Genomic DNA, 26,081 nt, shown 5'->3' on the forward strand with positions numbered 1-26,081 from the left:
TTAAATGATGAGGAGTAGCTGGCTTTGTGGGGATCTGAGAGAAGAGCATTTTAGGCAAAGGCAGACAGTGCAAAGGCCCTGAGGCAGGAATGTACTGGTATCTGAGTAGCATTAAAGAGGCCAGTGTGGCTGGAATGGAGTGAGCAAGGGAGGGGCTGCTCACTGGGGCTGGAGGGGCCAAAGAACTTTCTGTAATCACTGGCCTGGAAATGCCTGAAAAGATGGGGTGGCTGAATGGGGTGAGGGGCTAACGTCACCCACTCCTCACACCCACGTCTTCTCTCTCATTCTCTTTACTCAGGGATCTATTGGCTTTCCCGGGCCCCTGGCACCATTAGGAGAAAAAGGGAAGCGGGTGAGTCGCAATCCAGGGGTCAGGGGAGAGGGAAGGGCTTGCATGAGAGGAACAGAGTTTATGGCTGTGCGTGATAGCACGTGGGGCCCTAGTTGGCTGTGTCTATGCCTGGAAGCACTTGTGTGCACACATATTGCCATGTGCAATGCAGGGCACATGTAGGTGATCCCACCTGGCATTACAGCAAACGTGCCTGCGTGTCTGTGTATGCATGTGCATCCCGTGTGCCTTTCAGCGCAGATTAGATGGGGTCTGGGTGCTGCAGCCTAGGGACCTGTGACTGGGTGAACAAGGGCACCAGCTGCACGTACGTTGTGTGACTATGGGCGTACGTGTGTGAGGGGGTATGTCGAAGTGTGTGAAAGAATAGGGAAATACACATATGTGTGTGTTTCTGCGCACCTGGGGGATTGTGTGTACATGCATGCGTTGTTTCGCTATGTGTGCACTGTAGCTGTGTAAATGGACATTGTGTATATGCACATGAGGGTTTGTATACTGCTGTGTTTATCAGGACCGTGTCCTCACATGAATCCATGCACATACGTGTTTATACTGGATAGACACGTGTGCCAGGGACATATTACATGACAGCCTCTGAGTGTCATCTTGAAGCTGCGGTCACCCCTTGCATGCTGCGATGGCATGCAGTCATGTGTGCAGACCATGCAGCTGTGATAAATAGGTGTCTGTGTGAGCAAATGTGCTTGTATGTGTGGACCCTGTAGGTGCAATCATAATATAATTGGGTGCCTGTGATCTTTGCGTAGTTGCACGTGTAAGCTGTACTTATGCGTGCATGTGAGTGAAAGGCTTGCAAATGAATGTGGGGCAGACATCTTTCCAGGTCTCTGGCTTGGTGCATTTGTGTGTTTGTGTCATGTATTTGCACCATCACCCTCTTCTGCTTCCCCCTCATCTAATTTACATTCCAGGGGAAGGCTGGGCAGCCAGGCCTGGAAGGAGAACGGGGACCACCAGTAAGAAAATGGGGGTAGGGCTGGAAGGAGGGGCTGCGAGAGGAGACGTGGGCGGGAAGAGGGTTTGGGTTACTTCAGGTAGTCATGGTGGGGGGACCCAGAGGACTCATCCTCATCTCCTAGGCTCCCCCACCCTCTTACTTCCAATCTTTGCTTCTTTTCTATTCAGGGCTCCCGTGGAGAGAGGGGGCAACCAGGTGCCACAGGGCAACCAGGCCCCAAGGTATGGGGTGGGTGGGTGGTCAGGCCCTCCAAGCAGGCCCTCTGCCCCAGGCTCACCAAGTCCCACCCAATACCTCCCTGTTGAGTTTGTTCTGCAGCCTGAGTCTCATTCATTCTATCCTAGGGTGATGTGGGCCAGGACGGAGCCCCTGGGTTCCCTGGAGAAAAGGTGAGTGAGTGAGTGTGTGTGTGTGTGTGTGTGATTCTGGGTAGGAGACAAGCCCAGAAGGTGGGGAGACATTATAATGCAGAATGCAGAAAAAGCACAGCCTCTGAAGTCAGAGAGCTGTGAGTTCAAGTCTTAGCTCTGCCATTCACCTGCTGTGTGACCTTGGGTGAGTCACTTAACCTCTCTGTGCCTCAGTTTCCAACTCTATCAAATGGGAATAACCACAGTCCCCATCCCAAAGGGCTGCGGTGGTGAATGAAATGACTTCCTGCGCATAGAATGCTTGACCCCATGCCTGGCCTGCAGGAAGCACCCAACATGCTGTTGTCATTATGTGGGACTCAGGGGCAGGTGGGAGGGATGAGTGAATGATTTCTGCTTCCATTTCAGGGCCTCCCAGGTCTGCAAGGCCCTCCTGGGTTCTCTGGACCAAGGGGTCCCCCTGTAAGTGAGCTCACCCTGCTGGGGGGGAGGGGGAGCCAGGCAGTGGGGGGACTCCTTGTTTGTGCCTCAACTCTCTCCCACCTTGTCCCTCAGGGCCCCCAAGGGAAAGACGGGCAACCTGGGCACCCTGGACATAGAGGAGAATTGGTGAGAAGCCCTTTGACCTCTGACCCATGACCCCATTAGGCTCTCCATTTCTTCCCCTCCATGACACCTCCTTTTAATGTTTCTCCTCAGGGCTTCCAAGGTCAGACAGGCCCACCTGGACCAGCTGGTGTCGTGGGTCCTCAGGTCAGAGTGGACCCCACAGGTCTCCCTGGTTTTGCACCAGTTCGGGGATATTTGGGGGAGGGGGAGGTGATCTCAGGCAGACCCCCACCCCAGGCCACCTCCGTTCAAGATGAGCCTTCTTCCTCTCCAGGGAAAGACAGGAGAAGCAGGGCCTCTGGGTGAGAGGGGACCCCCAGGCCCCCCTGGATCTCCTGGTGAACAAGGTCTTCCAGGCCTGGAAGGCAGAGAGGGGGCCAAGGTGAGACCCTGCCCCACGAGAGATCTCATCAAGTGACCCCAAAGGTCCCTCAACGGCCCCACGGTACCTCCAGGCTCAGAATCAACCCCATGGGGCAGGGGGCCCAGACTCACAGATTGAGGGGAGACGCCCTCTTCTCTGGAGTCTGACCTCCCTCCTCTGCACTCCTCCAGGGGGACCTGGGACCACTGGGACCCTTTGGGAAGGAAGGGCCACCTGGACGCAGGGGCTTCCCTGGTCCCCAAGGAGCCCCCGGGGACCCAGTGAGTATCGTTTGGAGCCCCTCCTGCATGTGCCTGGCTGGGCTGTGAAGCAGAGAAGGAAAGGGGGGCCCAGGGGAGGGGCAAATGTGATAGTAAAATAATGGCTGCAGGAGGGACAGATCCCTGAACCTCAGTGCCCGGGAAGCGGGTGGGAACTCTGAGCCCCCCAGAGTGAAGACAGGACCCGGGGGCACCTCTGGGAGTCTCTTGACTGTGAATCATCTCCTCCTCAGGGACCTACTGGTTTGAAGGGTGACAAGGGCCCCCCGGGCCCCGTCGGGGCTAACGTAAGTGTAAACCCGTCTGCTGTGTGGGGGGCAGGGTGCAGGGGTCTCAGGGTTTCTGGGAAGCTGGGTATTGTCCTCATCAAGTCTGCTATTTGGGGAGCCAAACAGATCGGGGTCACGGCCAACTCTGCCGCTCACTGGCTGGGCAGTCGTGTCACTGCGCGAGCCTCAGTTTCCTTGTCTGTAAAATAGTCCCATCCCCTAGGTGATCGTAAATCTCAATGAGACGATCCGTTGGACACATACTTACCTGCGTTTCAGACATCAGCGTTTAAAAACCTTCTTTCTCCTGGAGTTTACTACGATCTAGCCAGGGAGATAAGGGATCAGCCGTGATGAATGCCACAAGGCAAAATAGCGCAGAGTAAAGGGGAGAAGGGGAGAGCCGTTGAAATAGGCAGGCCAGCGAAGGCCTCTTGAGAAGGTGACATTTGAGCTGAGACCTGAAGGCGGTGAGGGAGGAGCCATGTGGGTGTCTGGGGGGAAGAGTGTGCCAGGCAGAGGGAACGGCATGTGCGAAGTCCTGAGGCTGGAGGAAACAGTGAGGAGGCCCGTGTGGCTGGAGTGGAGTGAGCCTAGGGTGAGTGGGAGGAGGTGAGAGCATGGTCGTACAGGACCTTGTGGGCTGCCAGGAAAACCTTTTTTTCATCAAGTGAGGTGGGAGCCACAGAGGGATGTGGGCAGGGAGGCACATGCTTGGACTCAGGTGTTCACAGCGCCCTCTGGCTGCTGTCTGGGGAATAGATTGGATGTGCTGGTAACCACCTAACTCAGGGCCTGACTGCTTGAAAACCCTCCAATAAATGAGAATTACCACTACTGCTATTATCCCTGACCCTTCACCCCTGTTTTCAGGGCTCCCCTGGGGAGCGCGGTCCTGTAGGCCCAGCTGGGGGCATTGGGCTTCCTGGCCAAAGTGGAGGCCAAGGCCCTGTTGGCCCTGCAGGCGAGAAGGGGTCCCCGGTAAGTGCCTGCCCCCCATCCCCCAGGCATCCCCAAGACCCAGCCCTCTACATATCAGGAGCTCATTTCTGCCCTCCTGGCCCCGACATACCCCTTTCCACTCCGCCCATCAGGGTGAACGCGGCCCCCCTGGCCCCACTGGCAAAGATGGGATCCCAGGGCCCCTGGGGCTTCCTGGATCCCCTGGAGCTGTGGGGCCTTCTGGCGAGGAAGGGGACAAGGTGAGAGAGAGCTCATGGAAGGGGAGGGGCTGGGGGGAGGATGGGGACAGAGGGAGGCTTGGTTCTCCCTCATCCTGTTTCCTCTTCAGGGAGAAGTAGGAGCCCCGGGTCACAAGGGCAGCAAAGGCGATAAGGGGGATGCGGTGAGTGGGGGGCCCCAGTGAGGGGGGTGGTCCTCGGGGAGGGGAGAGGGATGTGGAGGGTGGACGGGGGGAGGCCACAGAGCCTCCTGCCTTCATGAGACCCATCTTGACACCTGCAAGTAACAGAAGCCACTCAAGCTACCTGGAATAAAGGGGTTAATTGCACCCCCAGCTTCCCTCCGGAAGTTCAGCCTCAGCGCCCAGCATCAGGGAGCCAGCTCAGTCCCTGGGTCCTGGTGGGACTTTTGGGCAAACGTCCTGATGGGCCAAACTTAGGACAGATACTCTGTCTGGTCCCATGAGTTGGTAGCTAATAAGACAGGGTTGGGGGAGGGAAATGCAGCTTCTTGGTGGGGGGAGTGGACAGGGGTGCAGTGATTGACATCTCTAGTGTTTCCTCCCACCAATCTTGAACCTGAGGGGTTTTTGACTCTGTTCCCTCCTCCAGGGCCCACCTGGACCAACAGGGATACGGGGTCTTGTGGGACACCCAGGCTCCCCGGTGAGTGCTCCCAGCTTTGTGGCCATCCCTGGATCCCCAGTGGGAAGGGACAGTGCTCTCCATGGTGACTCGGGCCCAAACTCAGCCCTGACCCTGACCTACCCCTCCATGCCAACGCTCAATATGAGCTCACCCCAGAATGTGACTCAACCCTGACCTCAACCCCTGAACCCCATCACAGCCCTAATCTCAACACTGCTTGTGACCTTAACCTCAATCCCAACTCACACCTGATCTGCACATCCAACATTAGCCGAACCTGACCCCGTCTTACCCTTAACCCCAGTCCTGACCCACCCTCCAAGGCAGACCCCAAACCTGGGCTCAAACTCTGATTCTACCTTGGCCCTAACCTCAAACCCTACCCTACATCTCAACCCCATCTGGACCTTCCCCTCACCACCTTAACTGACCTCAACTTGACCCTGACTCACCACCCAATGCAAAGTTTTTAGAAAAGCTTTGACTCAACCCTTGACTTCATTCCTAGCCTCTGGCGCTTAACCTGCATCCCCAACTTCAGACCCAGTCCTGACCCTCTCCAAACTTAATCCCAACCCTGAACCTCAGTCCTGACTTTGACCTTGAGCCTCTCTCCAACCCTTGACACAGACCCTAACTGTGCCCTGCCCTGTCCTCCTCCCAGGGGGCAGATGGGGCTCAGGGACACCGGGGACCTCCAGGCCTCTTTGGGCAGAAAGGAGATGATGGAGTGAGAGGCTTCACGGGGGTGATTGGCCCCCCTGGCCTGCAGGTAGGTGTCTGAGTTTGGGGGTACAGCCTCTGGTCCTTCCCACTTTGTGCCCCAATTTTGCTTCTTTGTTCCACAGGGGATGCCAGGCCCTCCTGGAGAAAAGGGGGAAGTCGGAGATGTAGGGTCCATGGTATGGACAATGGGGGCAAATGGGGTGGTGGTGGTAGGGCAGGGGTGGCCATTGAACCAATTTGGGGGGGCACATTGTCATTTTAAGGATCCTGTGGGTCACCAGCACCAAGGATGGTGTTTGTGATTAGTGGAGTTTTGAAGGGCCATGGGGTCACTGGATGCTCTTCTGACTGTCCCACAGGGTCCCCATGGAGCTCCAGGCCCTCGGGGTCCCCAGGGCCCCAGCAGATCAGAGGTGAGGACTCTGGGGGAGGGCAGGATGCCTCAGAGGTGAGGACATGGCTTTCCCGAGAAGGGGCTGTTGGGATCGCACAGTCCCAGCTGTACCCCTTGCTGTCTCTCCAGGGTCCTCCAGGGCTGCCTGGGGGAGTTGGTCAGCCTGGAGCAGTGGGCGAGAAGGTGAGAGAGAGAGAGAACAGGAGTCTGCCCGGGGCGGGGAGGCACAGCCAGTCCTGCCTGGGGGTGGCTGTTCTGGCTGCCAGGATGGGAACGCTCCTCACCTTCACTTTGCCTCCTGCAGGGTGAGCCAGGTGAGCCTGGAGACCCGGGACCCCCAGGAATCCCAGGCATCCTTGTGAGTAACTTTGTCCAGTGTCCCTGCACCCATCTCAGGGAATCCCTGACCCCTGGGCATCTAGGGCCACCATGACCTCTGCAGCCCTGGGTCACCCACTGACCCAGGAGCTACAGGCATCCCCCGTTATCTTGATGACAGAGCCCTGAAAGGTATCAGGGTTGCTACATAAAGTTCTCTAGGTTGTATACTGCACAAGGGTGTAGGGCTGAGGAGGCAGGTGGGGCTCAGATCTAAACCACAAGCCCTGGCTTGGGGATGAGTCGCCCAGAGGGGATCCCTTTTCTGATTCACTCCAGGGTGGCACATGGGCTAGCCCAAATTTGCCCGTGACCTCTGGGCAACTGGACCATCCTGACCCCTGACTCCTATAAATCCTAGATTCCTCTGACCTCTGACCCTTGGGCAGTATAGGCTACTCTGACCCCTAACCCCAGGAAAGCCCCAGGCCACCCAGATTCCTGAGTCCAGGTATGCTAACCCTTGACCCCTGGAGAGTCCAGGCGCCTCTGAACTCTGTTTCTGCAAAGGGGCCCAAGGGAGAAATTGGTGAAAAGGGGGACGCAGGCCCATCTGGGGCAGCTGGACCCCCGGGCAAGAAAGGCCCCCCCGGAGAGGATGGAGCAAAAGGAAACGTGGTGAGTCCTGGGGGACATGGAGGCAGAGACTCGGGGGAGGAGCACATGTGTCACCTTGGACCTGCTCCCCAACTTCCAGCCGGTGGGGGGGTCCCATCCTCCAGTGTGCTAATTCCACAAGCAACCCGGAACATGGCTGAATGAATGAATGACTGAATGAAAGAATGAATCAATATAAAAATGGAGTGGTTATATGTCATTGCAGTAGGGGAAACTTGATTCCACGCTGAGTTGTTCTAACAATGCTGGCAAGGTCAAGGTTGAGACTCATGCTGGGTCAGAGTTGGCTGATGAAGGATTTGCCATCAGGGCAGCGGTTGAGCCCCTCCCACCATGGCGATGGGGCTCGGGCTTGGGAGGGAGAGCAGCAAGGAGCTTCGGAGTCTGAGGGACCTTGATTTGAATCTCACCACCCCACCGCTTGCCGAGTCCTTTCTCTGAGGTCAGTTCTATCTGTGAGTCCCAAGCCTAGAGGATGCAGTGAGATGATGCATGGAACATTCTTAGCTCACATTAAACACGAGAGTGTTCCTTCTACCAGGGCTGGGATTTTGTGTTTTGTTCACTATTGTATCCCAGCAGCCAGAACTGTGCCTGGGCACAGTTAAATGAATGAATGAATGAACGCTCCATCATTCAGAGATATAATTATCCATCATTCTGTGTTCCAGGGCCCCACAGGGCTCCCAGGAGACCTAGGCCCCCCCGGAGACCCTGGGGTTACGGTGAGTGTGACCCCTCCTTACTCGAAAGCCCAGCATATTCCCTATTCTGTCCCCATCTCCACAAGCCCCCCACAGACCTGGGCAAGGTCGATGGAGAAAATAACCTTCACTTTCCTCCAAACCTCACCCCTAAATTCTCATGTGCCCCCATGACCCCTTCCGACTTTGTTCCTCCCACCACAGGGTCAAGACGGCCCCCCAGGGGAGAAGGGAGACCCTGGAGATGTGGGGGGACTGGTGAGTAGGGGGACAGAGGATGTGGTGCATGAAGAGGGGGTCGGGGCTGGTGGGTGGGTGAACTGGGGGGTCAGGAGAGTGGGTTAATGAGGTACCCAGGGCCCTTGTAGATGCACCTGCTTTGCCTCTCTGGGGCCTCACCTTGAATGTGAGCAGCTTGAGGGTGGAGGCGGGAGATGGCTGGTGCTGGGTGATATGTGGGGAAGGCTGTCTTCGCATCAAAGGCATCCTGATGGGGACATATGTATACGTATAACTGATCCACTTTGTTATCAAGCAGAAACTAACACACCCTTGTAAAGCAATTATACTCCAATAAAGATGTTAAAAAAAAAAGGCATCCTGAAACCGTCATCCTCAACTACCCTGCTGGTTCTAATCTCCATAGGGTCCACCTGGTGCTTCTGGGGAACCCGGTCCCCCTGGGCCCCCTGGCAAAAGGGTGAGTGTTGACCACCCCACCACCACCTCCTGGCTGCCCTGGCTCCAACTTTGTTCCACTCACTCTCACAGCCCCCCGCTCCCCCCTACAAACCCCCCACTCATCCCCAGAGCACCCACTCACCTCACAGCCCCCCACTCACACTTTCTCCCCTAAGGGTCCTTCTGGTCACACGGGTCGAGAAGGCAGAGAAGGGGAGAAAGGTACCAAGGTGAGTGCCCCCTCCCAAGGTGGGGGGTGTCCTTATCCTGACCTGTCAGCCAACAGTTGGGCCATCAGAATGGGGAGAGGCCTGGGACACCACGGGTGCTCCAATTCCGCCCCCCTCCCTGCTGGTTCTTGGCCGGCGGGTGGGGAGGCAACCACCCCCTGACCCTCTCTGCCCCCTCCCTTGCCCCTGTCCTTTTCAGGGGGAACCAGGTCCTGACGGGCCCCCAGGGAGGACAGGCCCAGTGGGGACTCGAGGGCCCCCTGGGCGTGTCGGGCCTGAGGGTCTTCGAGGGATCCCCGGCCCTGTGGTGAGTGGGGTGGGAACAGGGACAGGGCGGGGTGGGGGGGGGGTGGGATCCTGCCTTCCTTAGGTGCTCCTGTCTTTTAATTTCTCACCATAGTTAGCAGGAGCTGACCCTGGTGGGCAGTGGGGCATCCACATTGAGTTCTGGCAGAGTTCAGCCCCCCATGTTCTGCTTTGCCCTAGGGTGAACCGGGCCTCCTGGGACCTCCTGGACAGTTGGGCCCTCCTGGCCCCCTGGTAAGAGACTCCTTTGTCCCTGAGGTCCCAGCACTGGGAAGCACACTGGGCAGCCAGTGACCATCTAGTGACCATGGGTGCTGATGCCGCAGACTGACCTCTCATTGACTATCCATCTGATGGTCCACCCTTAACCATCTATACTAACCATCTCTTCTGATCACTCATCTCAATGATCTACACTGGCTATCCACACTGACCCTCTATCTTGATGGTCTACATTGACCAAACAGACCACCTATCTTAATAGCCTACACTGACCATCTACATTGATGTTGACCACTGACCATCCAAGTTGGCCATCCTCCAACAAACCCCTTCATTCATCTCTCATCATCCCTCCTCTTTCTTGACCATCATCCCCATGACCACTTCCCTGGTAATTCCATTTGAAACCTGGGTAATTTCCCATTTGACCATCCCCCAATCACTCACATGGACCTTGAGGCTTTCTGTTTGAGACTCACCAACTGACCCTATCTCTCCTTCCAGGGGCCCTCTGGCCTCCCAGGGCTGAAGGGAGATGCTGGCTTCAAGGGGGAAAAGGTAAGGATACCTCCTTCCATTATTCTCCTCCCCGACTTACCTCCCTCTCCTCCACCTTTACCTCCCTCTGTAGCCGGAGGGCTAGGAGATTGGGGTCTCCTCTGCTCCCAAGGCTCTAGGAGAAAAGTCTCCCAATCCCCTGCCCTCACTTCTTCCCCCACATGTGCCTCTTTTATCCTCCAGGGCCACATCGGATTAATTGGTCTCATTGGCCCCCCTGGGGAGGCTGGTGAGAAAGGGGATCAGGGTTTGCCAGGAGTGCAAGGCCCCCCTGGCCTCCAGGGAGAACCTGTGAGTGTGTGTCCTGCCTCGAGTGGGAAGATTGTGTTCAGAGGGTGGTGGGAAGGCAGAAGTGGGGCTTGTTTGGAGACTGTGGGTGTGGGGATTTGGGAAGCCTGGGTCTAGAACAATAGGGGTTGTGTCTGGAGAAAATGGGGGGCTCTCTCTGGGGACTTGAAGATTGAAGTCTGCATCTGGGGTTTGGGGTCTTCTTTGGAGGGAGCTGGAAGCCTGTCTGGGGGATGTGTCTGGACCATAGGGATGAACCCTTTCAATGATGACTCTGATGTCCTTTCTCCAGGGTTCCCCTGGTCCCATCGGCTCTCTGGGCCACCCTGGGCCCCGAGGTGTGGTGGTGAGTATGAGGGGTTTGTGGGGTGGGGTCACCTTGTTGGGCCAGCCAGGACTCCGGCTCTCCCTGTCTCTACCCCACAGGGTCCTCCAGGACAGAAAGGCTCAAAGGGGTCCCTGGTGAGTACTCACTGTTCCCTTGGGCTCCCACATCCCAGCTTCCCAGCCCCCTTCACTGCGCCAGAACTCTCAGGGCCTTTGCATTCATTCATTTATTTATTCAGTCAGTCAGGCATTCAACAAGTATTTCTTCAACACCTACCATTGTATTTTATCAAATCTAAGATGCCATCCATTGTAAGATGAGCCATTATTTTATAAACTGCTACGGAAGGAGACAGTTCTGCCAAGTAAACTATGACTTGTCACAGATGTTAAGATGATGACTTCAGAGGTGTTCACGTATAGGAAGAAAATTTGCAGTTTATGCTTGGTGCTGAAAATTGCATGTCCTTACCCCCAGTGCTGTGTGTGTGTGTGTGTGTGTGTGTGTGTGTGTGTGTGTGTGTGTTGGCAGGCAGCGGTCTCCATAGACAGAGTTCACACCCAAATGACTTCTCCCTACAGGGATCCCAAGGTCCCCGCGGAGACACCGGCCTCCCAGGTCCCCCCGGCCCCCAGGTGAGTTACCCAGGGACTATGTTGGAGTGTGTCCCCCTTGGGTCCCTCAGTGCCCAGAACTGGGCAGAACACCAGCTGTTCAGGGGGTGCAGGTGGGGTGGGAGGTGGCCCAAAAGCTGAAGGAGGAACTGGGCTGTGTGTAGGGCGTTGGGGGGGATATCCATGGGGGCTCTGACCGTATCTCGTATGTCCATCTCTCCTGGCCTTTCTCTGTCTCTATCTCAAACACTTGTTTACTATTTTTATCTTTGTTTCTCTCTTCTGGGTGCACCCTCTCTGTCTCTCTCTGTCCTTGTCTCTTTCTCTCCTTTGCCTGACTTTGTGGTTCTGTCTCTTTTTATCGTCTCTCCACTTCGGCCTCTCCCCATCTCTGAGCCTTTCTGTCTCTCTCCTTCCCGTGTCTCCCTCTGTTTCTGACTGTCTATCTCCCCCTGTCCCTGTCTCTATCTCTCCCTCCCCTTTCTCCTCTCCCCCTACCCCTGTGTCTTTCTGTCCCCCATGTCTTTCATTTCTGCCCGTCTCTCTCCCTGCCTCTTCCTCCTGCGTCTCTGATCTCCTCCTCTCCTCCATCCCCACCTCCGCCCAGGGTCCATTTGCGGAGCTGCACGGGCTGCGCCGGCGCCGGCGCTCGGTCCCGGGCCTGGGAGTCCCGGAGGGCGGCCTGGAGGAGGTGCTGGCCTCGATCACGTCGCTGAGCTTTGAGCTGGAGCAGCTGCGACGCCCTCCGGGCACGGCTGAGAGCCCGGGCCTCGTGTGCGGCGAGTTGCACCGCAACCACCCGCATTTGCCCGACGGTGAGGTCCCGTCCCTCCCCCGGTGGGCGGGGTGCCTTGAGGTCCGCCCGGCTCATCCGCCTTACCTGGCTCTGCGGCAGGGGAGTACTGGATTGACCCCAATCAGGGCTGCGCGCGGGATGCGCTCAGGGTTTTCTGCAACTTCACGGCGGGAGGAGAGACCTGCCTTTACCCAGACAAGAAGTTTGAGACCGTGAGTACCTCTGGGGGCGAAGTGGGAGGTGGTGGTGGTGGTGGAAGGAGGGACAAGACTCCGGAAACCATTTCATTCATACCCTGCCCACACACACACACCAGGCGTTGACTGGGACTTTATTTTTCCTTCAACCAACGTCTATTGAGCACCTACTGTATGCCAACTCCTTGAAATGCTGGGGTTACAGCGGAGAATCCAAAACAAAACAAAACAAAACAAACTTCTTTGCTTTGCTGTTATGGAGCTCATTTTCTATGGGGAAAGACGGATAAGAAAATCTAGTAAAGAAATCAATAATGATGGAGAACCTTGAAATAGCAGGTATGTGTGCCAGCCCTAAGCGCTTGGCTGCATTAACAACCACCAATGTGGCCATTCTGTTATCCCTAAAATAGATAACCAACAAGAACCTACTGTGTAGCACAGGGAACTATACTCAATATTTTGTAATAACCTATAAGGGGAAAGAATCTGAAAAAAATAGATATGTATGCATGTATAACTGAATCACTTTTCTGTAACCTGAAACTAACACAACATTGTAAATCAACTATACTTCAATTAAAAAAATAAAATTCTGTTATCATCCCCCAGACAGGGAAACTGAGGCACAGAGAGGGACAAGATTACCCACGACAGTCTGGCTCTTGTCCCAGCCCTTAACCACGCTCTATTGTGCCTCCTAACCTGCTGTCCTATAGGCACCATGGGCTCACTGCCCTCCACCTGGTCCCCCAGAAATCCTGGGGTTCTCCATCAGGGAGCCCTGAGCCTAACAGCCTCTGACACCAAGCACCAGGCTTAGCTCTAGAGGGCAGTGGGTGAGCAGTGAGCTTCTGGACCCTGGACTGCTCGGACTGGAATCCAGATCTGTCACCTCAGTTTTTTCATCTGTAAAGTGGGGTTCAAGAAAGTATCTACCTCATAGGGTGGTTGTGCAATTGAGGTGCCAATGAACGTATCAGGGGACACTGATTGAACACTGACTATGTGTGTCGCTGTGTTAATACCTCTACTGCAGGTAAAACACGTTGTAAGCGCAGGGCCTGCAAAAGTGCCCAATAATGTTCTTCTTATTTATTCTTATTTTTTACTGGTCAGAGCCTTGGTTTAGTGGGAACTCAGATACCTTAGTGGATGCAAATTTAGACGAGCTCACCTCCACCCAATTTATGGGGCTTGAGGGCGGGGCTTGATCTCTAAACAGTTGCTGAAACCTGAGGCCGGATCTCTCACCATTTCATCTTCCTTCTGCCCAGAGAGAGGCTGGGGCAGGGAGTGAGGAACATTCTTGGTTTGGGTTCCCCAGACACAGACCCTGAGATGAGGGTTTGACAAGGGCAAGTCATTTATTTAGGAGGTGATCCCAGGAAGGGTAAGTGAGAAGGGCCAGGGGAGGCAGCCAATAAGGGGTGTGCTGTTAAAACATCACCATTGGACACCCAGGGCTCAGTTCCACTGGGGACTTCCGGGAGACAGTGTAGGGTGGGCTCCTGGGAGCTGTCCCCCACCTCGGGGAGAGGGAGCCGGGGCATTTATCCACCAACTCTCGTCAATCATTGGTGGAGGCTGCCTCAGAAGGCAGGACCACCCAGCCTCTTGGGTCTGTCCTGTGCACCAGCCAAGCCCAGTCCAACAGTCAGAGAACAGCCTGAGAGTCCCTGATATTTACAGTCAGTAGCTTTCATTGTGGGGAGGTAAGTGCAGAAAGGACACGGTGGCCCCCTGGGGTACCTGCTACACCCTCCCCTCCATCCCCCAGGTGAAATTGGCCTCCTGGTCCAGAGAAAAGCTGGGAAGCTGGTATAGCACATTCCGTCGAGGGAAGAAGGTGAGTTGCCCTGGAGGCCAAGGTGGGGATGGTATAAAAATTGGTGGGAGCCAGCATGGGAATTGGAGGAGGTGAGATGAACAGGATAGACTCACTTTCCCTTCCTGATGATCACAGCATCAGATGTATGATAGGGCAAGCACAGGTCATGGTGGCGATCCAGAGGCAGTGCTGGAAGGACCTGAAGGCTTCCTGGTAGAAGTCACAGCTCAGCTGAGGTCTAAGGAATAAGTTGGGTTGCAAGTTTGGGAGGACAAGGAATAGGGTTCCAGGCAGATGGAACAGGATATACGAAGGCCCAGAGTCAAGAGAGGGCCTGGTAAATTTAAAGAAAAGGTGACTTGCTCTGCTTTAGAGAGTGTGAGGGGGAATGTGGTAGGAGAAGAGGCTGGGGAGGTGGGTGTGAGCTAGGCCCACTTCCTCAGAAAGATCTATGAGCAGTAGGGAGCCATGGAATGTTTTTAAGTGAGGGAGGGACCGAGGTTAAATCTCTGTGATAGAAAAATGCCTCTGAGCTGGTGGTGGTGGTGATAGGGAAATTGGAGGCTGGGAGACCCAGAAGACTGATGTGTTGGTCCAAGAGAGCAAGGAAGGGACCAGGCTGGAGCTGGTGCTATGGGGATGGAGAGGAGGGCATGGCTTAGAACAACCTCTAAGTGGGCAAGTCAGTACGACCTAGTAATTGATGAGATGATAAGTCAATAGGACCTAGTAACTGATGAGATGGCACGTGAATAGGACCTATCAATAGTAATTGATGAGGTGAGTAATTGATGAGATGAGTAATTGATGAGATGGAGGGGAGGGAAGAGGTCGGGATGACACCCAACTTCCTGGTTTGCTGACTGATGTCTAGTGAGTTTCTAAGATATGTAAATGGGAAGAAGGTCAGGTTTACGGGATGGAGTGGAATCCTGGATTCATTTGGGATTTGTTTATGTAACATATATGTGTATGCTAAACATTGGGAACATAGCAGCAAAGAAAACACAGTTCCTGACTTCATGAAGTTGATATTCTACTGGGAATATGACCAAGGAAGCAGACAGACAATAACCAAGGAAACAAAGCTATAATATAATGTCAGGGGGTACCTTGGTTTGGGTTCCCCTGAAACAGACCCTGAGGCAAAGACTCAATTGCAAGGGGTTTATCTGGGACGTGATTCCAGAAAACATCAGTTGTGGAACATGAAATGGTACAGAGAAGAGAAGGAAGCCAGGACGCATTACCAAGCCAGTTATCTCAAGCCAGTGATAAGTTAATAATATATTTTATGTAACCCAATATATCCAAAATGTTGTCATATCAATATAAAGATTATTGAGGCATTTTAAACTTTTCCCCTCTGAGTTCTTCAGAGGCTGGTGCATATTTTATATTTATAGCACATCGTAATTTGGACACTAACTTTCCTTGGAAGTACTTAGATTGCATAAAACCTGCAGTTGCAAAAGTAGATTCACATCCTCAAGTTGTTCCAAACCTCAGTTTTCTGATAAATGGATTGAAGCTCAGTTATTAGTTATAAATTAAAGTTACAATTTTTAAATTAAATAATTAAATAAAAAATTAAAATTTAAATGGATGGACCTAGAGATGATCATAGTAAGTGTAGTAGGTCAGACAGAGAAAGACAAATATATGATATCACTTACATGTGGAATCTAAAAAGAATGATACAAATGAACTTATTTACAAAACAGAAATAGACTTACAGACATAGAAAACAAACCTACAGTTCCCAAAGGGGAAAGGGGAGGGAGGGATAAATTAGGAGTTTGAGATTAACAGATACATACTGCTATATATAAAATAGATGAACAATGAGGTCCTACTGTATAGCACAGGGAACTATATATTCAATATCTTGTAATAACCTATAATGGAAAAGAATCTGAAAAATATATATATGAGTATATGTATGTATATATACACACACATGCACACATATATATACACAAATAACTAAATCTTTTCACTGTAAATCTGAAAATAACACAACATCGTACATCAGCTATACTTCGGTTTTTTAAAAATGGGTGCCAAAAGAAAAAAATTAAAATTGAAATAAAATTTTGAAAAGTTTCTCGGTCTCACCGGCTGCATTTCAAGGGCTCAATAGCCACACGTGCCTAGGGGCTTGCAAGAGAACCGTGGATGGCCGGATGGCTGGTGGGGCTGATATAGATGAGGACATGGCGGCGGGGGGGGGGGGGGGGGGGGGGGGGCAGGTCTGCGGTGAGTGGAGATCCTGGGAGGTGGGTACCTCAGAAAGAGTAGAGGCGAATGGAGTACCCTCCCCTCCTCTTTGTCCCACCTCCAGTTCTCCTACGTGGATGCTGACGGAGCCCCGGTGAGTGTGGTACAGTTGACCTTCCTGAAGTTGCTGAGTGCCACAGCCCGCCAGAGCTTCACATACTCCTGCCAGAACTCGGCCGCCTGGCTGGATGAAGCTGCAGGAGGCCATGGCCGCTCCGTCAGTTTCCTTGGGTCCAACGGGGAAGAGCTGTCCTTCAACCAGACGGCAGCAGCCACCGTCACTGTCCCCTATGATGGCTGCAGGGTAAGGGAGGGGTGAGGGGCTGGCCAGAGCAGGGCGGGAGGCTGCGGCTGCCCTCCCCTTGACTCGGCATCCGTGTCTTCCCATGATCAGCTCCGGAAGGGACAGACGAAGACCCTCTTCCAGTTCAGCTCTTCCCGAGTGGGATTTCTGCCCTTATGGGACGTGGCGTCCGCTGACTTCGGCCAGACGAACCAGAAGTTTGGGTTTGAACTGGGCCCCGTCTGCTTTAGCAGCTGAGAGCTTCAGGGGTGGGAGAGACAGTGAGGGAGCCCCGGATGGGGCACATTTGGTGCTGAGGCTTTGAAGCCATCATATTTATCGTCTCCTGGGACTGTGGAGCCAGGGGAGAGTCTGCTCATTACGGTCAAACAATATTCCTTCTCCGTTCCGGAGGTCTGGAGGCTGGACTCCCCTGGCCCATGAGTCCAGTTTCCCTGCACTGCACCCCAGCTGGCATAACTGTAGTCTGGCTGTTTGTCCCCTTCATGCTCACCCGATGCTCAGCTCCCTCCCCCGACCCCCATGCAATGAACTTCTAACTCAGAGCTGATGAATGCCCCCCCCGTGCCTGCCTCCCACCCCTCAATCAGTGCTCTCAACACCCTTTGGTGCTACCTTCCCCATAGTTAAGCACTGGATGTCTCCTGATCCCAGGCTGGGACCCCATCACTCATTCCTATTTTCAGGTGGGTTCACAGTGAAGGGACCGAAGTCAGACTCCAGAGGGAAGTGGGACTTCCCTGGACTGAGCTGTGTGCCCCTTCTGCTGCCTCGGCCCAGCTCTGAATACTGCTTCCCCCCCATATCTCCCCAAATGCACCTTGCCATGCCAGATGGTTTGGGGACCAAGATGGTGGGGGGTAAATCAGGATCCTAATGGTGCTGCCCTATTTATACCTGGGTCTGTATTAAAAGGGAAAACCACCTCTGTTGTATATTTAATCTGCTTCCTCCTTAGAGAAGGCTGGGATATGATGAGAGAGATTCTAGCATGATCCCCCTGCCCACCCCCCACCCCACCGCCCCAGGCCATAGGGCATAATTGGCATCTCAAGTCTGAGAATAAACCAGTGAACTGTGTCCCTGTCTGTCTTTCGTCTGACGCTGGCCGTATCTCTCTTAGGGTCAGGCTCTTGTCTCACCTGAGGAATCTGCCACCACTTGTCTTAATAATTGAGTCTTTTGGTAGAGGTAGCTTTGGGGGTTGGGGAACCTAATTATAATGGGATTCACTGGAAGTGACAGACCTGTTTATTAACTTAGGCTGCTAGAGGAAAAGTTGAAAAAATAGCCAGATCTCTAAGAGAGCAGATCTTAAATGTTCTCAGGACAAAAAAGAAGTGGTAAATATGTGACGTGATGGAGGTGTTAGCTAATGCTATGGTGGTAATCTTTTTGCCATATATAAGTGTATCAAATCAACATGTTATACACACTTTAAACATCCACAACGCTATATGTCTATTATATCTCAATAAAGCTGGGAAAAATTGTGAACCTATTAGGAAGACATCTAAACTTTAAAAAAGAAAATAGCCAGATCTCCATGTTGACCTTGATTGCTAATGGATATGGGATTTCTTTCTGAGGTGATGAAAATGTTCCAAATTGATTGTGGTTATGGTTGCATAAGTCTGTGAATACCCTAAAAAAAATTGTGAACCTATTAGGAGGTTGATTGGTCCTGGAATCACTGGCTGAGCTGAGGGGATGTATCAAGAGGTGACATGCAATGTGGTTTTGGTTTGAGATAAAATGACTAGGGGTCAAAGGTTTGGGTGGCAGGTCAAGGGAGTGAGTTGGGAGTGAAGAGAATTGAATTATGAGTTGACCCTTGTGGTGAGTTGGAGGTTAGGGGTTAAGGGTAGGGTAAATTACATTGAAGTGGGTTGAAGATAAGTGGAGTTGGAGGGTGGTTTGAAGTGTGTTGAGTCAGTTTGGGGACCTGTTGAATTGGGGGTTGGAATGATGAGTGGATTGCATTAAGGGTTTGGAATTGGATATTGGGTTGAATTGAATTAGGGTTGATTTAAGAAGTAGAATGAACTGAGTAGAGGTAAGTAGGGGTTACTATGAATATGGGGTAGGGATTGCCAGTTTGGTAAGTTAAGATGTGATCAGTTAAGATGAGAGTTGGGTTTGGGGTGACTTGAATTTGGGGTTAGATGTTGGGTTGAAGGCTTTAAAAAACAGATTTATTGAGATATAATTCACATACCATATAATTCACCCATTTAAAGTATATAATTAAATGGTTTTTAAGGTATTCACAGACTTGTGCAACCATAACCACAATCAATTTGGAACATTTTCATCACCTCAGAAAGAAATCCCATATCCATTAGCAGTCACCCATCATCTCCTCCAAACCTCTTGGTGGTAGGAAACCACTAATCTTTCTGTCTCTGTGGATTTGCCTATTCTCCACATTTCATATAAATGGAATCATACAATATGTGGTCCTTTATGTCCGGCTTCTTTCATTTAGCATAATAATGTCACAGTTCATGTTGCAGAATGCATCAGAACTTCATTCCTTGTTATTGTTGAATAATAATTTACTGCATTTTGTTTATCCATTCAGCACTTGATAGACATTGTTGAGTTAGGAGTGATGGAGGGCTGGTGTGAGTTAAGTTGGATCAGGTGGGACTGTGTGGGTAGAGGTAGCAGGTTGGAGTGAATTGCCTCCCTCAAACCCAGAGCTTGGGACTTCCCTGGTGGCGCAGTGGTTAAGAATCCACCTGCCAATGCAGGGGACATGGGTTTGAGCCCTGGTCCCAGAAGATCCCACATGCAGCGGAGCAACTAAGCCCGTGTGCCACAACTACTGAGCCTGCGCTCTGGAGCCCGCGAGCCACAACTACTGAAGCCTGTGCGCCTAGAGCCTGTGCTCCGCAACAAGAGAAGCCACCGCAACGAGAAGCCCGCGCACCGCAACGAAGAGTAGCCCCCGCCCGCCGCAACTAGAGAAAGCCCGTGCGCAGCAAAAAAGACCCAATGTAGCCAAAAGTAAATAAATAAATTTTTTCAAAAACCCCAAAAACCAGAGCTTACTCTGCTATTCCTGCCAGCAGCCCTCTAAGGCCACCTGAATACTTGCTCTGGATTCCTTTATTCATTCCATAAATGTTACTAAGAGTGCTAACTCTATGAAGAATATTGGTGCCCAGAGGTTAATCAATGAGTTCATCCCTTTATTCACTTATTCATTTGTTTAGCTCTATTGAGTGTGTACTCAGCACTAGGCATTGCTCAAGATGCTGGGGTTAGAAGAAAGATGCCGTATCTGCCCCTCAGTATCTTACTCCTGAGGAAAACAGATTATACACAAATCTCTATGTAATGTGACTTCAGGTAGTATTAATTGTTGTGAAGGAAAATCAAACAAGTTACATGGAGAGTGATGGAGTCGGGGGCTTATTTGAAATAGGTTGGTCAGAAGAGGCTTTGCTGAGGAACTGGTGTTTTAGCAGAGACCTGAAGGATGTGAGGGAAGAAACATGTGGAGTCTCTTTTTTTGGCCGAGTGGCTTGAGGGATCTCAGTTCCCTGACCAGGGATTGAACCCAGGCCACAGCACACAGCAGTGAAAGCCCAGAATCCTAACCATTAGGCCACCAGGGAACTCCCCACATAGAGTCTTGAGGAAGTATCCGACACACATTGAAGAACCCAGAAACCCTCAAATACCAATGAGGGCTCTTGAGGGGGTGGTGTTTCTCCTGGTCATCTCTTCTCCAGATGTGTTGCTTTTGCTGATTTCTTCACCTTGGGTTGACGTCTATCAACCCAAATGTAGACCTGCGCCTGCCTTCCTTTTAGTTCCTCTCTCAAACATCTTTAACTCAAGAATGCATATGGTAACACCAGCGCTGTGCGTTATTTTCCTCCTCCTGGGCACACGTGATTGAGATCACATCTCCCAGCTTCCCTTGCAGTTATGTTGGGGACATGTGACTGGGTCTTGGCCAGTGGGATATGAGTAGCCATTAAACCTCCCGCATAGCCCTCCCTGCTCTTTCTCTCTATTCCATGAAGACCTTGGAGATCACGTGTGTAAGATGAACATGTCATACATGGAACTAGTAAGGGGCCTGCTTCCATGAGTTACTGCAGTTGACCCTTGAACAATGCTGGGGTTAGGGGAGCCAAGCCCCACACAATCAAAAATCTGCACATAACTTTACAGTCAGCCCTCTGTATCCGTGGTTACAAATCTGTGAGTTCAACCAAGCCCGGATCATGTAGTAATGTACATATTTATTGAAAAAAATCCACAAAGAAATGGACTTGCACAGTTCAAGCCCATGTTGTTCAAGGGTCAGCTGGACTTGGAAGAACACTGCCAAGAAGACCTTCATTAAACATGACCAAGAAATAACTTAATTGTTTTAAGCCCTTGAGAGTTTAAAGAATTGCTTGTTACAGCAGCTGTCATTAATTATCCTGACTAATACAGTGAACAAATCCAACTTTTACTGAAGGTCAGCATGTAAGCGTGTGTGAGAACCAGGATGTCTCATTGCAGGAAAATCAACATGTTAAAATTTACTATTGAATATCCTTATCCTCAAAAGTGCCCACCGCTGTGAAATTGTCACTGGAGGCGTGCTCTTCCCAAGTCCAAGTTTCCTACCATTCTGCTGTCCTCTCCCATCTTTCCCTCCCTGACACCTCTTCTTGCCTACCCTCGTCACTCCCTTCCTCTAAGCCTTTCTGCTTTTTTTTTTTTTTTTTTTTTTTTAAATTTTTGGCCAAGCTGCATGGCTTGTGGGATCTTAGTTCCCCGACCAGGGATCGAATCCGGACGCCCTGCAGTGGAAGCTCAGAGTCCTAACCACTGGACCGCCAGGGAAGTCCCAAAGGCTTTCTGCTCCTAGATCAAATTTATCTCACTTTCTTATGAAGAACCACCCCCTCAACCCTTCTTACAGACCCTGGCTTCACACCCACATGATCCATGATTAGTTCAATTGATTGTCTGCATGCCAGACACCGTTCATCGAATGTTTTCCCGAATGAATTTATTTATTCCTCATCACAACCTTTGAGGAAGATTCTGTCACTACCCTCATTTTGCAGATAAGGCAACTGAGAAACAGAGAAGTAGAGAGTACCTTGCCCAGAGACTAGAGCTGAAGATTTTGCTGAACAAAAAAGCCCTCTTCTCCCTTAAAGGGAATTATTTCCAACGTAATTTTAAAAATTACATCCAATAACAGCCCAGGGTTTGAACGCAGGTCAGCTGGCATGCCCTTTTGCAACTCCAGTCCCACGCTGGTACAGGTATTTTGGAGGGGAGGAACAATTAATAGTGTAATGAGGACTCTTTAATTAGGTAAACGCTCATTAAAGAATTAGAAACTCGGCCCTGCTAAGTTAAAGGGTAATTGACAAAGGTGTAAGGAGGGAATTTTAGGCCTTGCACGCTCAGCTCTGTGTATTTACCCAGCATCAGCACCGGCACCCTGGCGGCTGCTGGGAAACTCCCAGCTGATTTGCATATTCAGCAGCCGTAATTAATCACACTGCTTGTGCTTCAGGAGCAATTACTCCCGAGCTGGGGGTGGGGCAGGGCGGCCAGCGTGGGGGACCGCCTGCAGATTCAGACAGGGTTGTAGGGGGTGGGTGGAGCAGGGGATGTTACACATACACACTCACAACATTGTCGGAGATACAAACAATGACATACGTAGACCAAGGGCTCATGGAATTGGACCCTCATCTTGTCACCTCCTTCCATCCCCCGCTGCTACCACAGCTGCAAGTCACTTCCCGGACCCACAGACTCAGAGAGGCAGACCCGCATCACACACTCCCCTACACCCTCAGCCAGATCCAGATACACTGACACACAAAGGCCACACAGACAGTTGCACACACCCAGTTGTGTCTGGACATACACCTAGAGCTGCCCTGCAAAAACAACCGTGTTCACAAACCCACCCTCAGAGATGGAGCCATATCTGGAGGGAGATCCCCATTGTCACACATAGAAATACTGTATCCTGGGGCCTGGCACATGCTAGGCACACAGAGGAACACGCAGCCCCACACAGAGACATGCCACCAACACACAAGCCACAGATGTGGGCCCAGGTAAACTCCAACATGGGTGGTTCAGAGATAACCCTCCCTCTGCCCACACATTCATTCATTCATTCAATCAATCAACCAATCTTTGTTAAGCACCTACCATGTGCCAGGCACTATTCTAGGCTCTGGGGACCCAGCTGTGGACAAAACAAAGATCCCTGCCCTCGTGGAGTTAACACTCTAGTGGGGCTGACAGGCAGTAAGCAAATACATATATGATATGTCAAGTGGTGCTATGAAGAAAAATAAGGCAGGGAGGAGGAATAGAGGGGTGTTCCTTGAGACAGAGTAGTCAAGGAAGGCTTCCTGGAGGAGCCATCCCTGAAGTGGTGGCTCATACAGAGAGAGAGGGAGGGAGCCATGTGACATCTCACACAGCCAGGCCCAGAGGCACTGACCCATGCAGAACCGCACCAATCCACATCTGGCCATGCAAAGAGGTCCTGACCCCACAAGGGCAGACGTGTGGCCTCCTGTGCTGAGTGCCCCAGACACCAGAGCTTCCTTTCCAGAGGACGGTCCTGGACCCTGAAGGTGACAGTGCAGCACTGGGAAGACGGGCGGCTGAGCAGACGGAAGACCCAGATTGACACCAAGAGGTTGTCCTGTCTTTCCACGATGCTAGTCTAATCTCCTTTATACATGCTTTTTCCTCCTTGGTAAATTTCTTATTTTATTTTGTTTTTGTGGTGAAAAAGTGCATAACATAAAATTTACCATCTACCATTTTTAAGTGTACAGTTCAGTAGTGTTAAGTATATTCACGTTGCTGGGCAACAGATCTCTACAACTTTTTCATCTTGCAAAACCGAAACTCTATACGCATTAAACAACTCTCCATGCCCTCCCACCTCAGCCCCTGGCGCCCACCTTCTACTTTCCTATGGATCTATGGTGTCTCTATGGATCTGACTCCTGTAGGGACCTCACATGAGTGGAATCATGCAGTATTTGTCTTTTTGTGACTGGATTATTTCACTGAGCATCATATCCTCAAGGTTCACCCATGTTGTAGCAGGTATCAGAATTTCCTTCCTTTTTAAGGGTGAATGATATTCCATTGGATGGATGGACCACATTTTGTATATCCAGTCCTCCACTGATGGACACTTGGGTTGCTTCCAGCTCTTGGCTACTGTGAATAATGCTGCTATGAATATGAAAGTGCAAGTATCTCTTTGAGACCCTGCTTTTGATTCTTGTGGATCTATCTCCAAAAGTGGAATTGCTAGATTGAGTATTATTTCTTTTTTAGAAATTGTTTTCATCCAGGCACACATTATGTACAATAAAATGCACTGATCTTAAGTGTTCCGTTGGAGGAGTTTTGACAATTGTCTACACACCCTAAACATGATGTAGACTGTTTCTAGCACCCAGAAAATCCTGATGCCCTTTCCCGTGCCCCCACCCCACCCCCGGAGACACACCCTCTTCTTGGATCCATTCCAAGTGTGGCAAAACTGATGAATGAAATATGGAAGGTGTATGGAGGTGGTGTGGTGTAGTGGTTAGAGCCAAACCACCTGGTCCAAGTTTCAGCTCCTTTGCTATAACAGATGTGACCTTCACCCCTCTGAACCTCAGTCTCCAGAGCTGTAAAGTGGGGTGAATAATAGCACCTACAGCGTCAGATTGTGTGAGGATTAAAGTAGTTAAAATAGATCACATACTTAGAACAATGTCTGCCATGTGGTAAGTGCTACAAAAGTGTTGCATTTTAAGTGTTGCATATATAAAAATATGCATACATATGCAACACTTAAAATGCAACATACATATAAATATATGGGGAGAGAGAGAGAGGGAGAGAGAGAGAGAAACTTTATAATGAACCCTCATGTGCCCACCACCCAACCTAAGAAATAAAGCATCATACCCACAATTGATGCCTCCTGTATACATTTCTGCCATTGCATTCCTCTCCCTTCCCCAGCAAGGGTAGATGAATATGGAGAATTAAAAACATGGGTTTAGGGACTTCCTTGGCGGTCCAGTGGTTAAGACTCCGTGCTTCCACTGCAGGGGTTGGGGGTTCGATCCCTGGTTGGGGAGCTAAGATCCTGCATGCCGTGCAGCGCGGCCAAAAAAAAATACATAAAATAAAATGTAAACCATTTACCCATTTTTAAGTGTCCAGTTCAGTGACATGAAATACATCCACATTGTTGGGCAACCATTCCCACCATCCACCTCCAGAACTTTTTCATCTTCCCCAACTGAAACTCTGTCCCCATGAAACCCTAACTCCCTATTTTTTCCTTTCCCTAGGTTGTGGGAATTTTTGACCTCAGTTTATTTCTCCATGTTTACTGCTTACAGGAAGCTGTATCCAGGGATGATGTACAACACGATTTTGCAAGTTTCTAAACTATCTCGCGCTGGTACAATATTGAACATGTTCTTTTGCGACTTGCCTTGTTAGTTCAGCCAGAGATTTTTTTCATCTTCTCCATGTAGGCACAAGTATTTCTAGTCTTGTCTTTTTAATTGCTTTGACAATGCTCACCTCAGCAGAGTTAGCTGTTCTCCTACTCATAAACTTTTAGGTGTTTCCCATTTTGTTCCTCTTCAAACATCTGGGCATGTGTTGCACATGGTAAGTATCTCCAGGGTGTATAAGTATATAAGAAGTTAGGAAATTCTGGGTTAGGGAGAAGGTGCATTTTCATCTATCCTGAGTATGATCTTCATGCTGGTTGCCCAAACCTCACTAGGTAACTTTCAGATCACCACTCTCCCCAGACTCCCTTTTGGCCCTAAGACAAAGTCCAAGTCCTTCTACCTGCGGTTCTGGCCTCACTTGTCACCATACCTCATCAGGAGACCTAGCCTCCTGCACCCTGTGGCCTCAGGGCCTTTGCACCTGCTCTTCTTTCTGCCCACCACGCCCTGCCAGCTCTTACTCATCCCTCGGATTGCAACTCTGGTGTCACTCCCTGATGCTGACCCCTCAGGCTAGATCTGGGCCCCCCAGTCACACTCAGTGAACCCTGCCCATCTGTGAAGGCACCCCACTCCTAACTCTCAATTACTTGAAAACGGGGCTGCCTCAAAGCCAGTGCAGGCTGGGCCTGGATTGAGTGCCCGGTCTCTGCTTGTGGATAGATGGAGGAGTCTGTGCATCTGCCCTGGGGCTAGGGTGGCAGCTGCACAGAGACCTGGGCTCCTATCCCAGTTCTACCACTTGCTAGCTGTGTGACCTCAAGCAAGTGGCTTAACCCCTTTGAGTCCCTCACTTTCCTCTCCTGGGAAACCCTTCCCAGGGCTGTCGCAGGGGTTGAAATGAGCCCCAGCCAGGTCTGGCTCAGGGTAGACCACTCTTGGTAGGAGCTGCTGTGGTTCTGAGCCAAGTTCCGGCCCTATAACCTTGGATTAGGGCTTCGCTCCTTCCTGGCTTGGCAGGGCTGGGAAGTGATGTTAGGTCTCCGTGTCCCGCCAGCTCATTCCTCAATTCCCAGGCCTTTA

General features: G+C 51.3%; 1 protein-coding gene across 1 annotated transcript in view; it reads left to right on the forward strand.

Moving 5' to 3' along the window:
* Positions 1 to 17,131, forward strand: part of COL5A3 (collagen type V alpha 3 chain) — a 37,178-nt gene extending 20,047 nt beyond the window's left edge. Inside the window, exons 32-67 of the mRNA XM_068534894.1 lie at positions 302 to 355; positions 1,291 to 1,335; positions 1,505 to 1,558; positions 1,682 to 1,726; positions 2,117 to 2,170; positions 2,264 to 2,317; positions 2,408 to 2,461; positions 2,592 to 2,699; positions 2,873 to 2,962; positions 3,196 to 3,249; positions 4,105 to 4,212; positions 4,326 to 4,433; positions 4,523 to 4,576; positions 5,025 to 5,078; positions 5,725 to 5,832; positions 5,909 to 5,962; positions 6,146 to 6,199; positions 6,310 to 6,363; positions 6,485 to 6,538; positions 7,069 to 7,176; positions 7,848 to 7,901; positions 8,085 to 8,138; positions 8,527 to 8,580; positions 8,738 to 8,791; positions 8,991 to 9,098; positions 9,278 to 9,331; positions 9,824 to 9,877; positions 10,061 to 10,168; positions 10,458 to 10,511; positions 10,592 to 10,627; positions 11,075 to 11,128; positions 11,715 to 11,922; positions 12,003 to 12,115; positions 13,881 to 13,949; positions 16,276 to 16,515; positions 16,606 to 17,131. Of these exons, the coding sequence (XP_068390995.1) occupies positions 302 to 355; positions 1,291 to 1,335; positions 1,505 to 1,558; positions 1,682 to 1,726; positions 2,117 to 2,170; positions 2,264 to 2,317; positions 2,408 to 2,461; positions 2,592 to 2,699; positions 2,873 to 2,962; positions 3,196 to 3,249; positions 4,105 to 4,212; positions 4,326 to 4,433; positions 4,523 to 4,576; positions 5,025 to 5,078; positions 5,725 to 5,832; positions 5,909 to 5,962; positions 6,146 to 6,199; positions 6,310 to 6,363; positions 6,485 to 6,538; positions 7,069 to 7,176; positions 7,848 to 7,901; positions 8,085 to 8,138; positions 8,527 to 8,580; positions 8,738 to 8,791; positions 8,991 to 9,098; positions 9,278 to 9,331; positions 9,824 to 9,877; positions 10,061 to 10,168; positions 10,458 to 10,511; positions 10,592 to 10,627; positions 11,075 to 11,128; positions 11,715 to 11,922; positions 12,003 to 12,115; positions 13,881 to 13,949; positions 16,276 to 16,515; positions 16,606 to 16,752 (2,829 nt within the window). The 3' untranslated portion in view covers positions 16,753 to 17,131. The remainder of the gene's footprint in view (positions 1 to 301; positions 356 to 1,290; positions 1,336 to 1,504; positions 1,559 to 1,681; positions 1,727 to 2,116; positions 2,171 to 2,263; positions 2,318 to 2,407; positions 2,462 to 2,591; positions 2,700 to 2,872; positions 2,963 to 3,195; positions 3,250 to 4,104; positions 4,213 to 4,325; positions 4,434 to 4,522; positions 4,577 to 5,024; positions 5,079 to 5,724; positions 5,833 to 5,908; positions 5,963 to 6,145; positions 6,200 to 6,309; positions 6,364 to 6,484; positions 6,539 to 7,068; positions 7,177 to 7,847; positions 7,902 to 8,084; positions 8,139 to 8,526; positions 8,581 to 8,737; positions 8,792 to 8,990; positions 9,099 to 9,277; positions 9,332 to 9,823; positions 9,878 to 10,060; positions 10,169 to 10,457; positions 10,512 to 10,591; positions 10,628 to 11,074; positions 11,129 to 11,714; positions 11,923 to 12,002; positions 12,116 to 13,880; positions 13,950 to 16,275; positions 16,516 to 16,605) is intronic.
* Positions 17,132 to 26,081: the final 8,950 nt, after the last annotated feature.

The sequence above is a fragment of the Eschrichtius robustus genome, chromosome 2, assembly GCF_028021215.1.
Source record: "Eschrichtius robustus isolate mEscRob2 chromosome 2, mEscRob2.pri, whole genome shotgun sequence".
Classification (NCBI taxonomy): Eukaryota; Metazoa; Chordata; class Mammalia; order Artiodactyla; family Eschrichtiidae; genus Eschrichtius; species Eschrichtius robustus.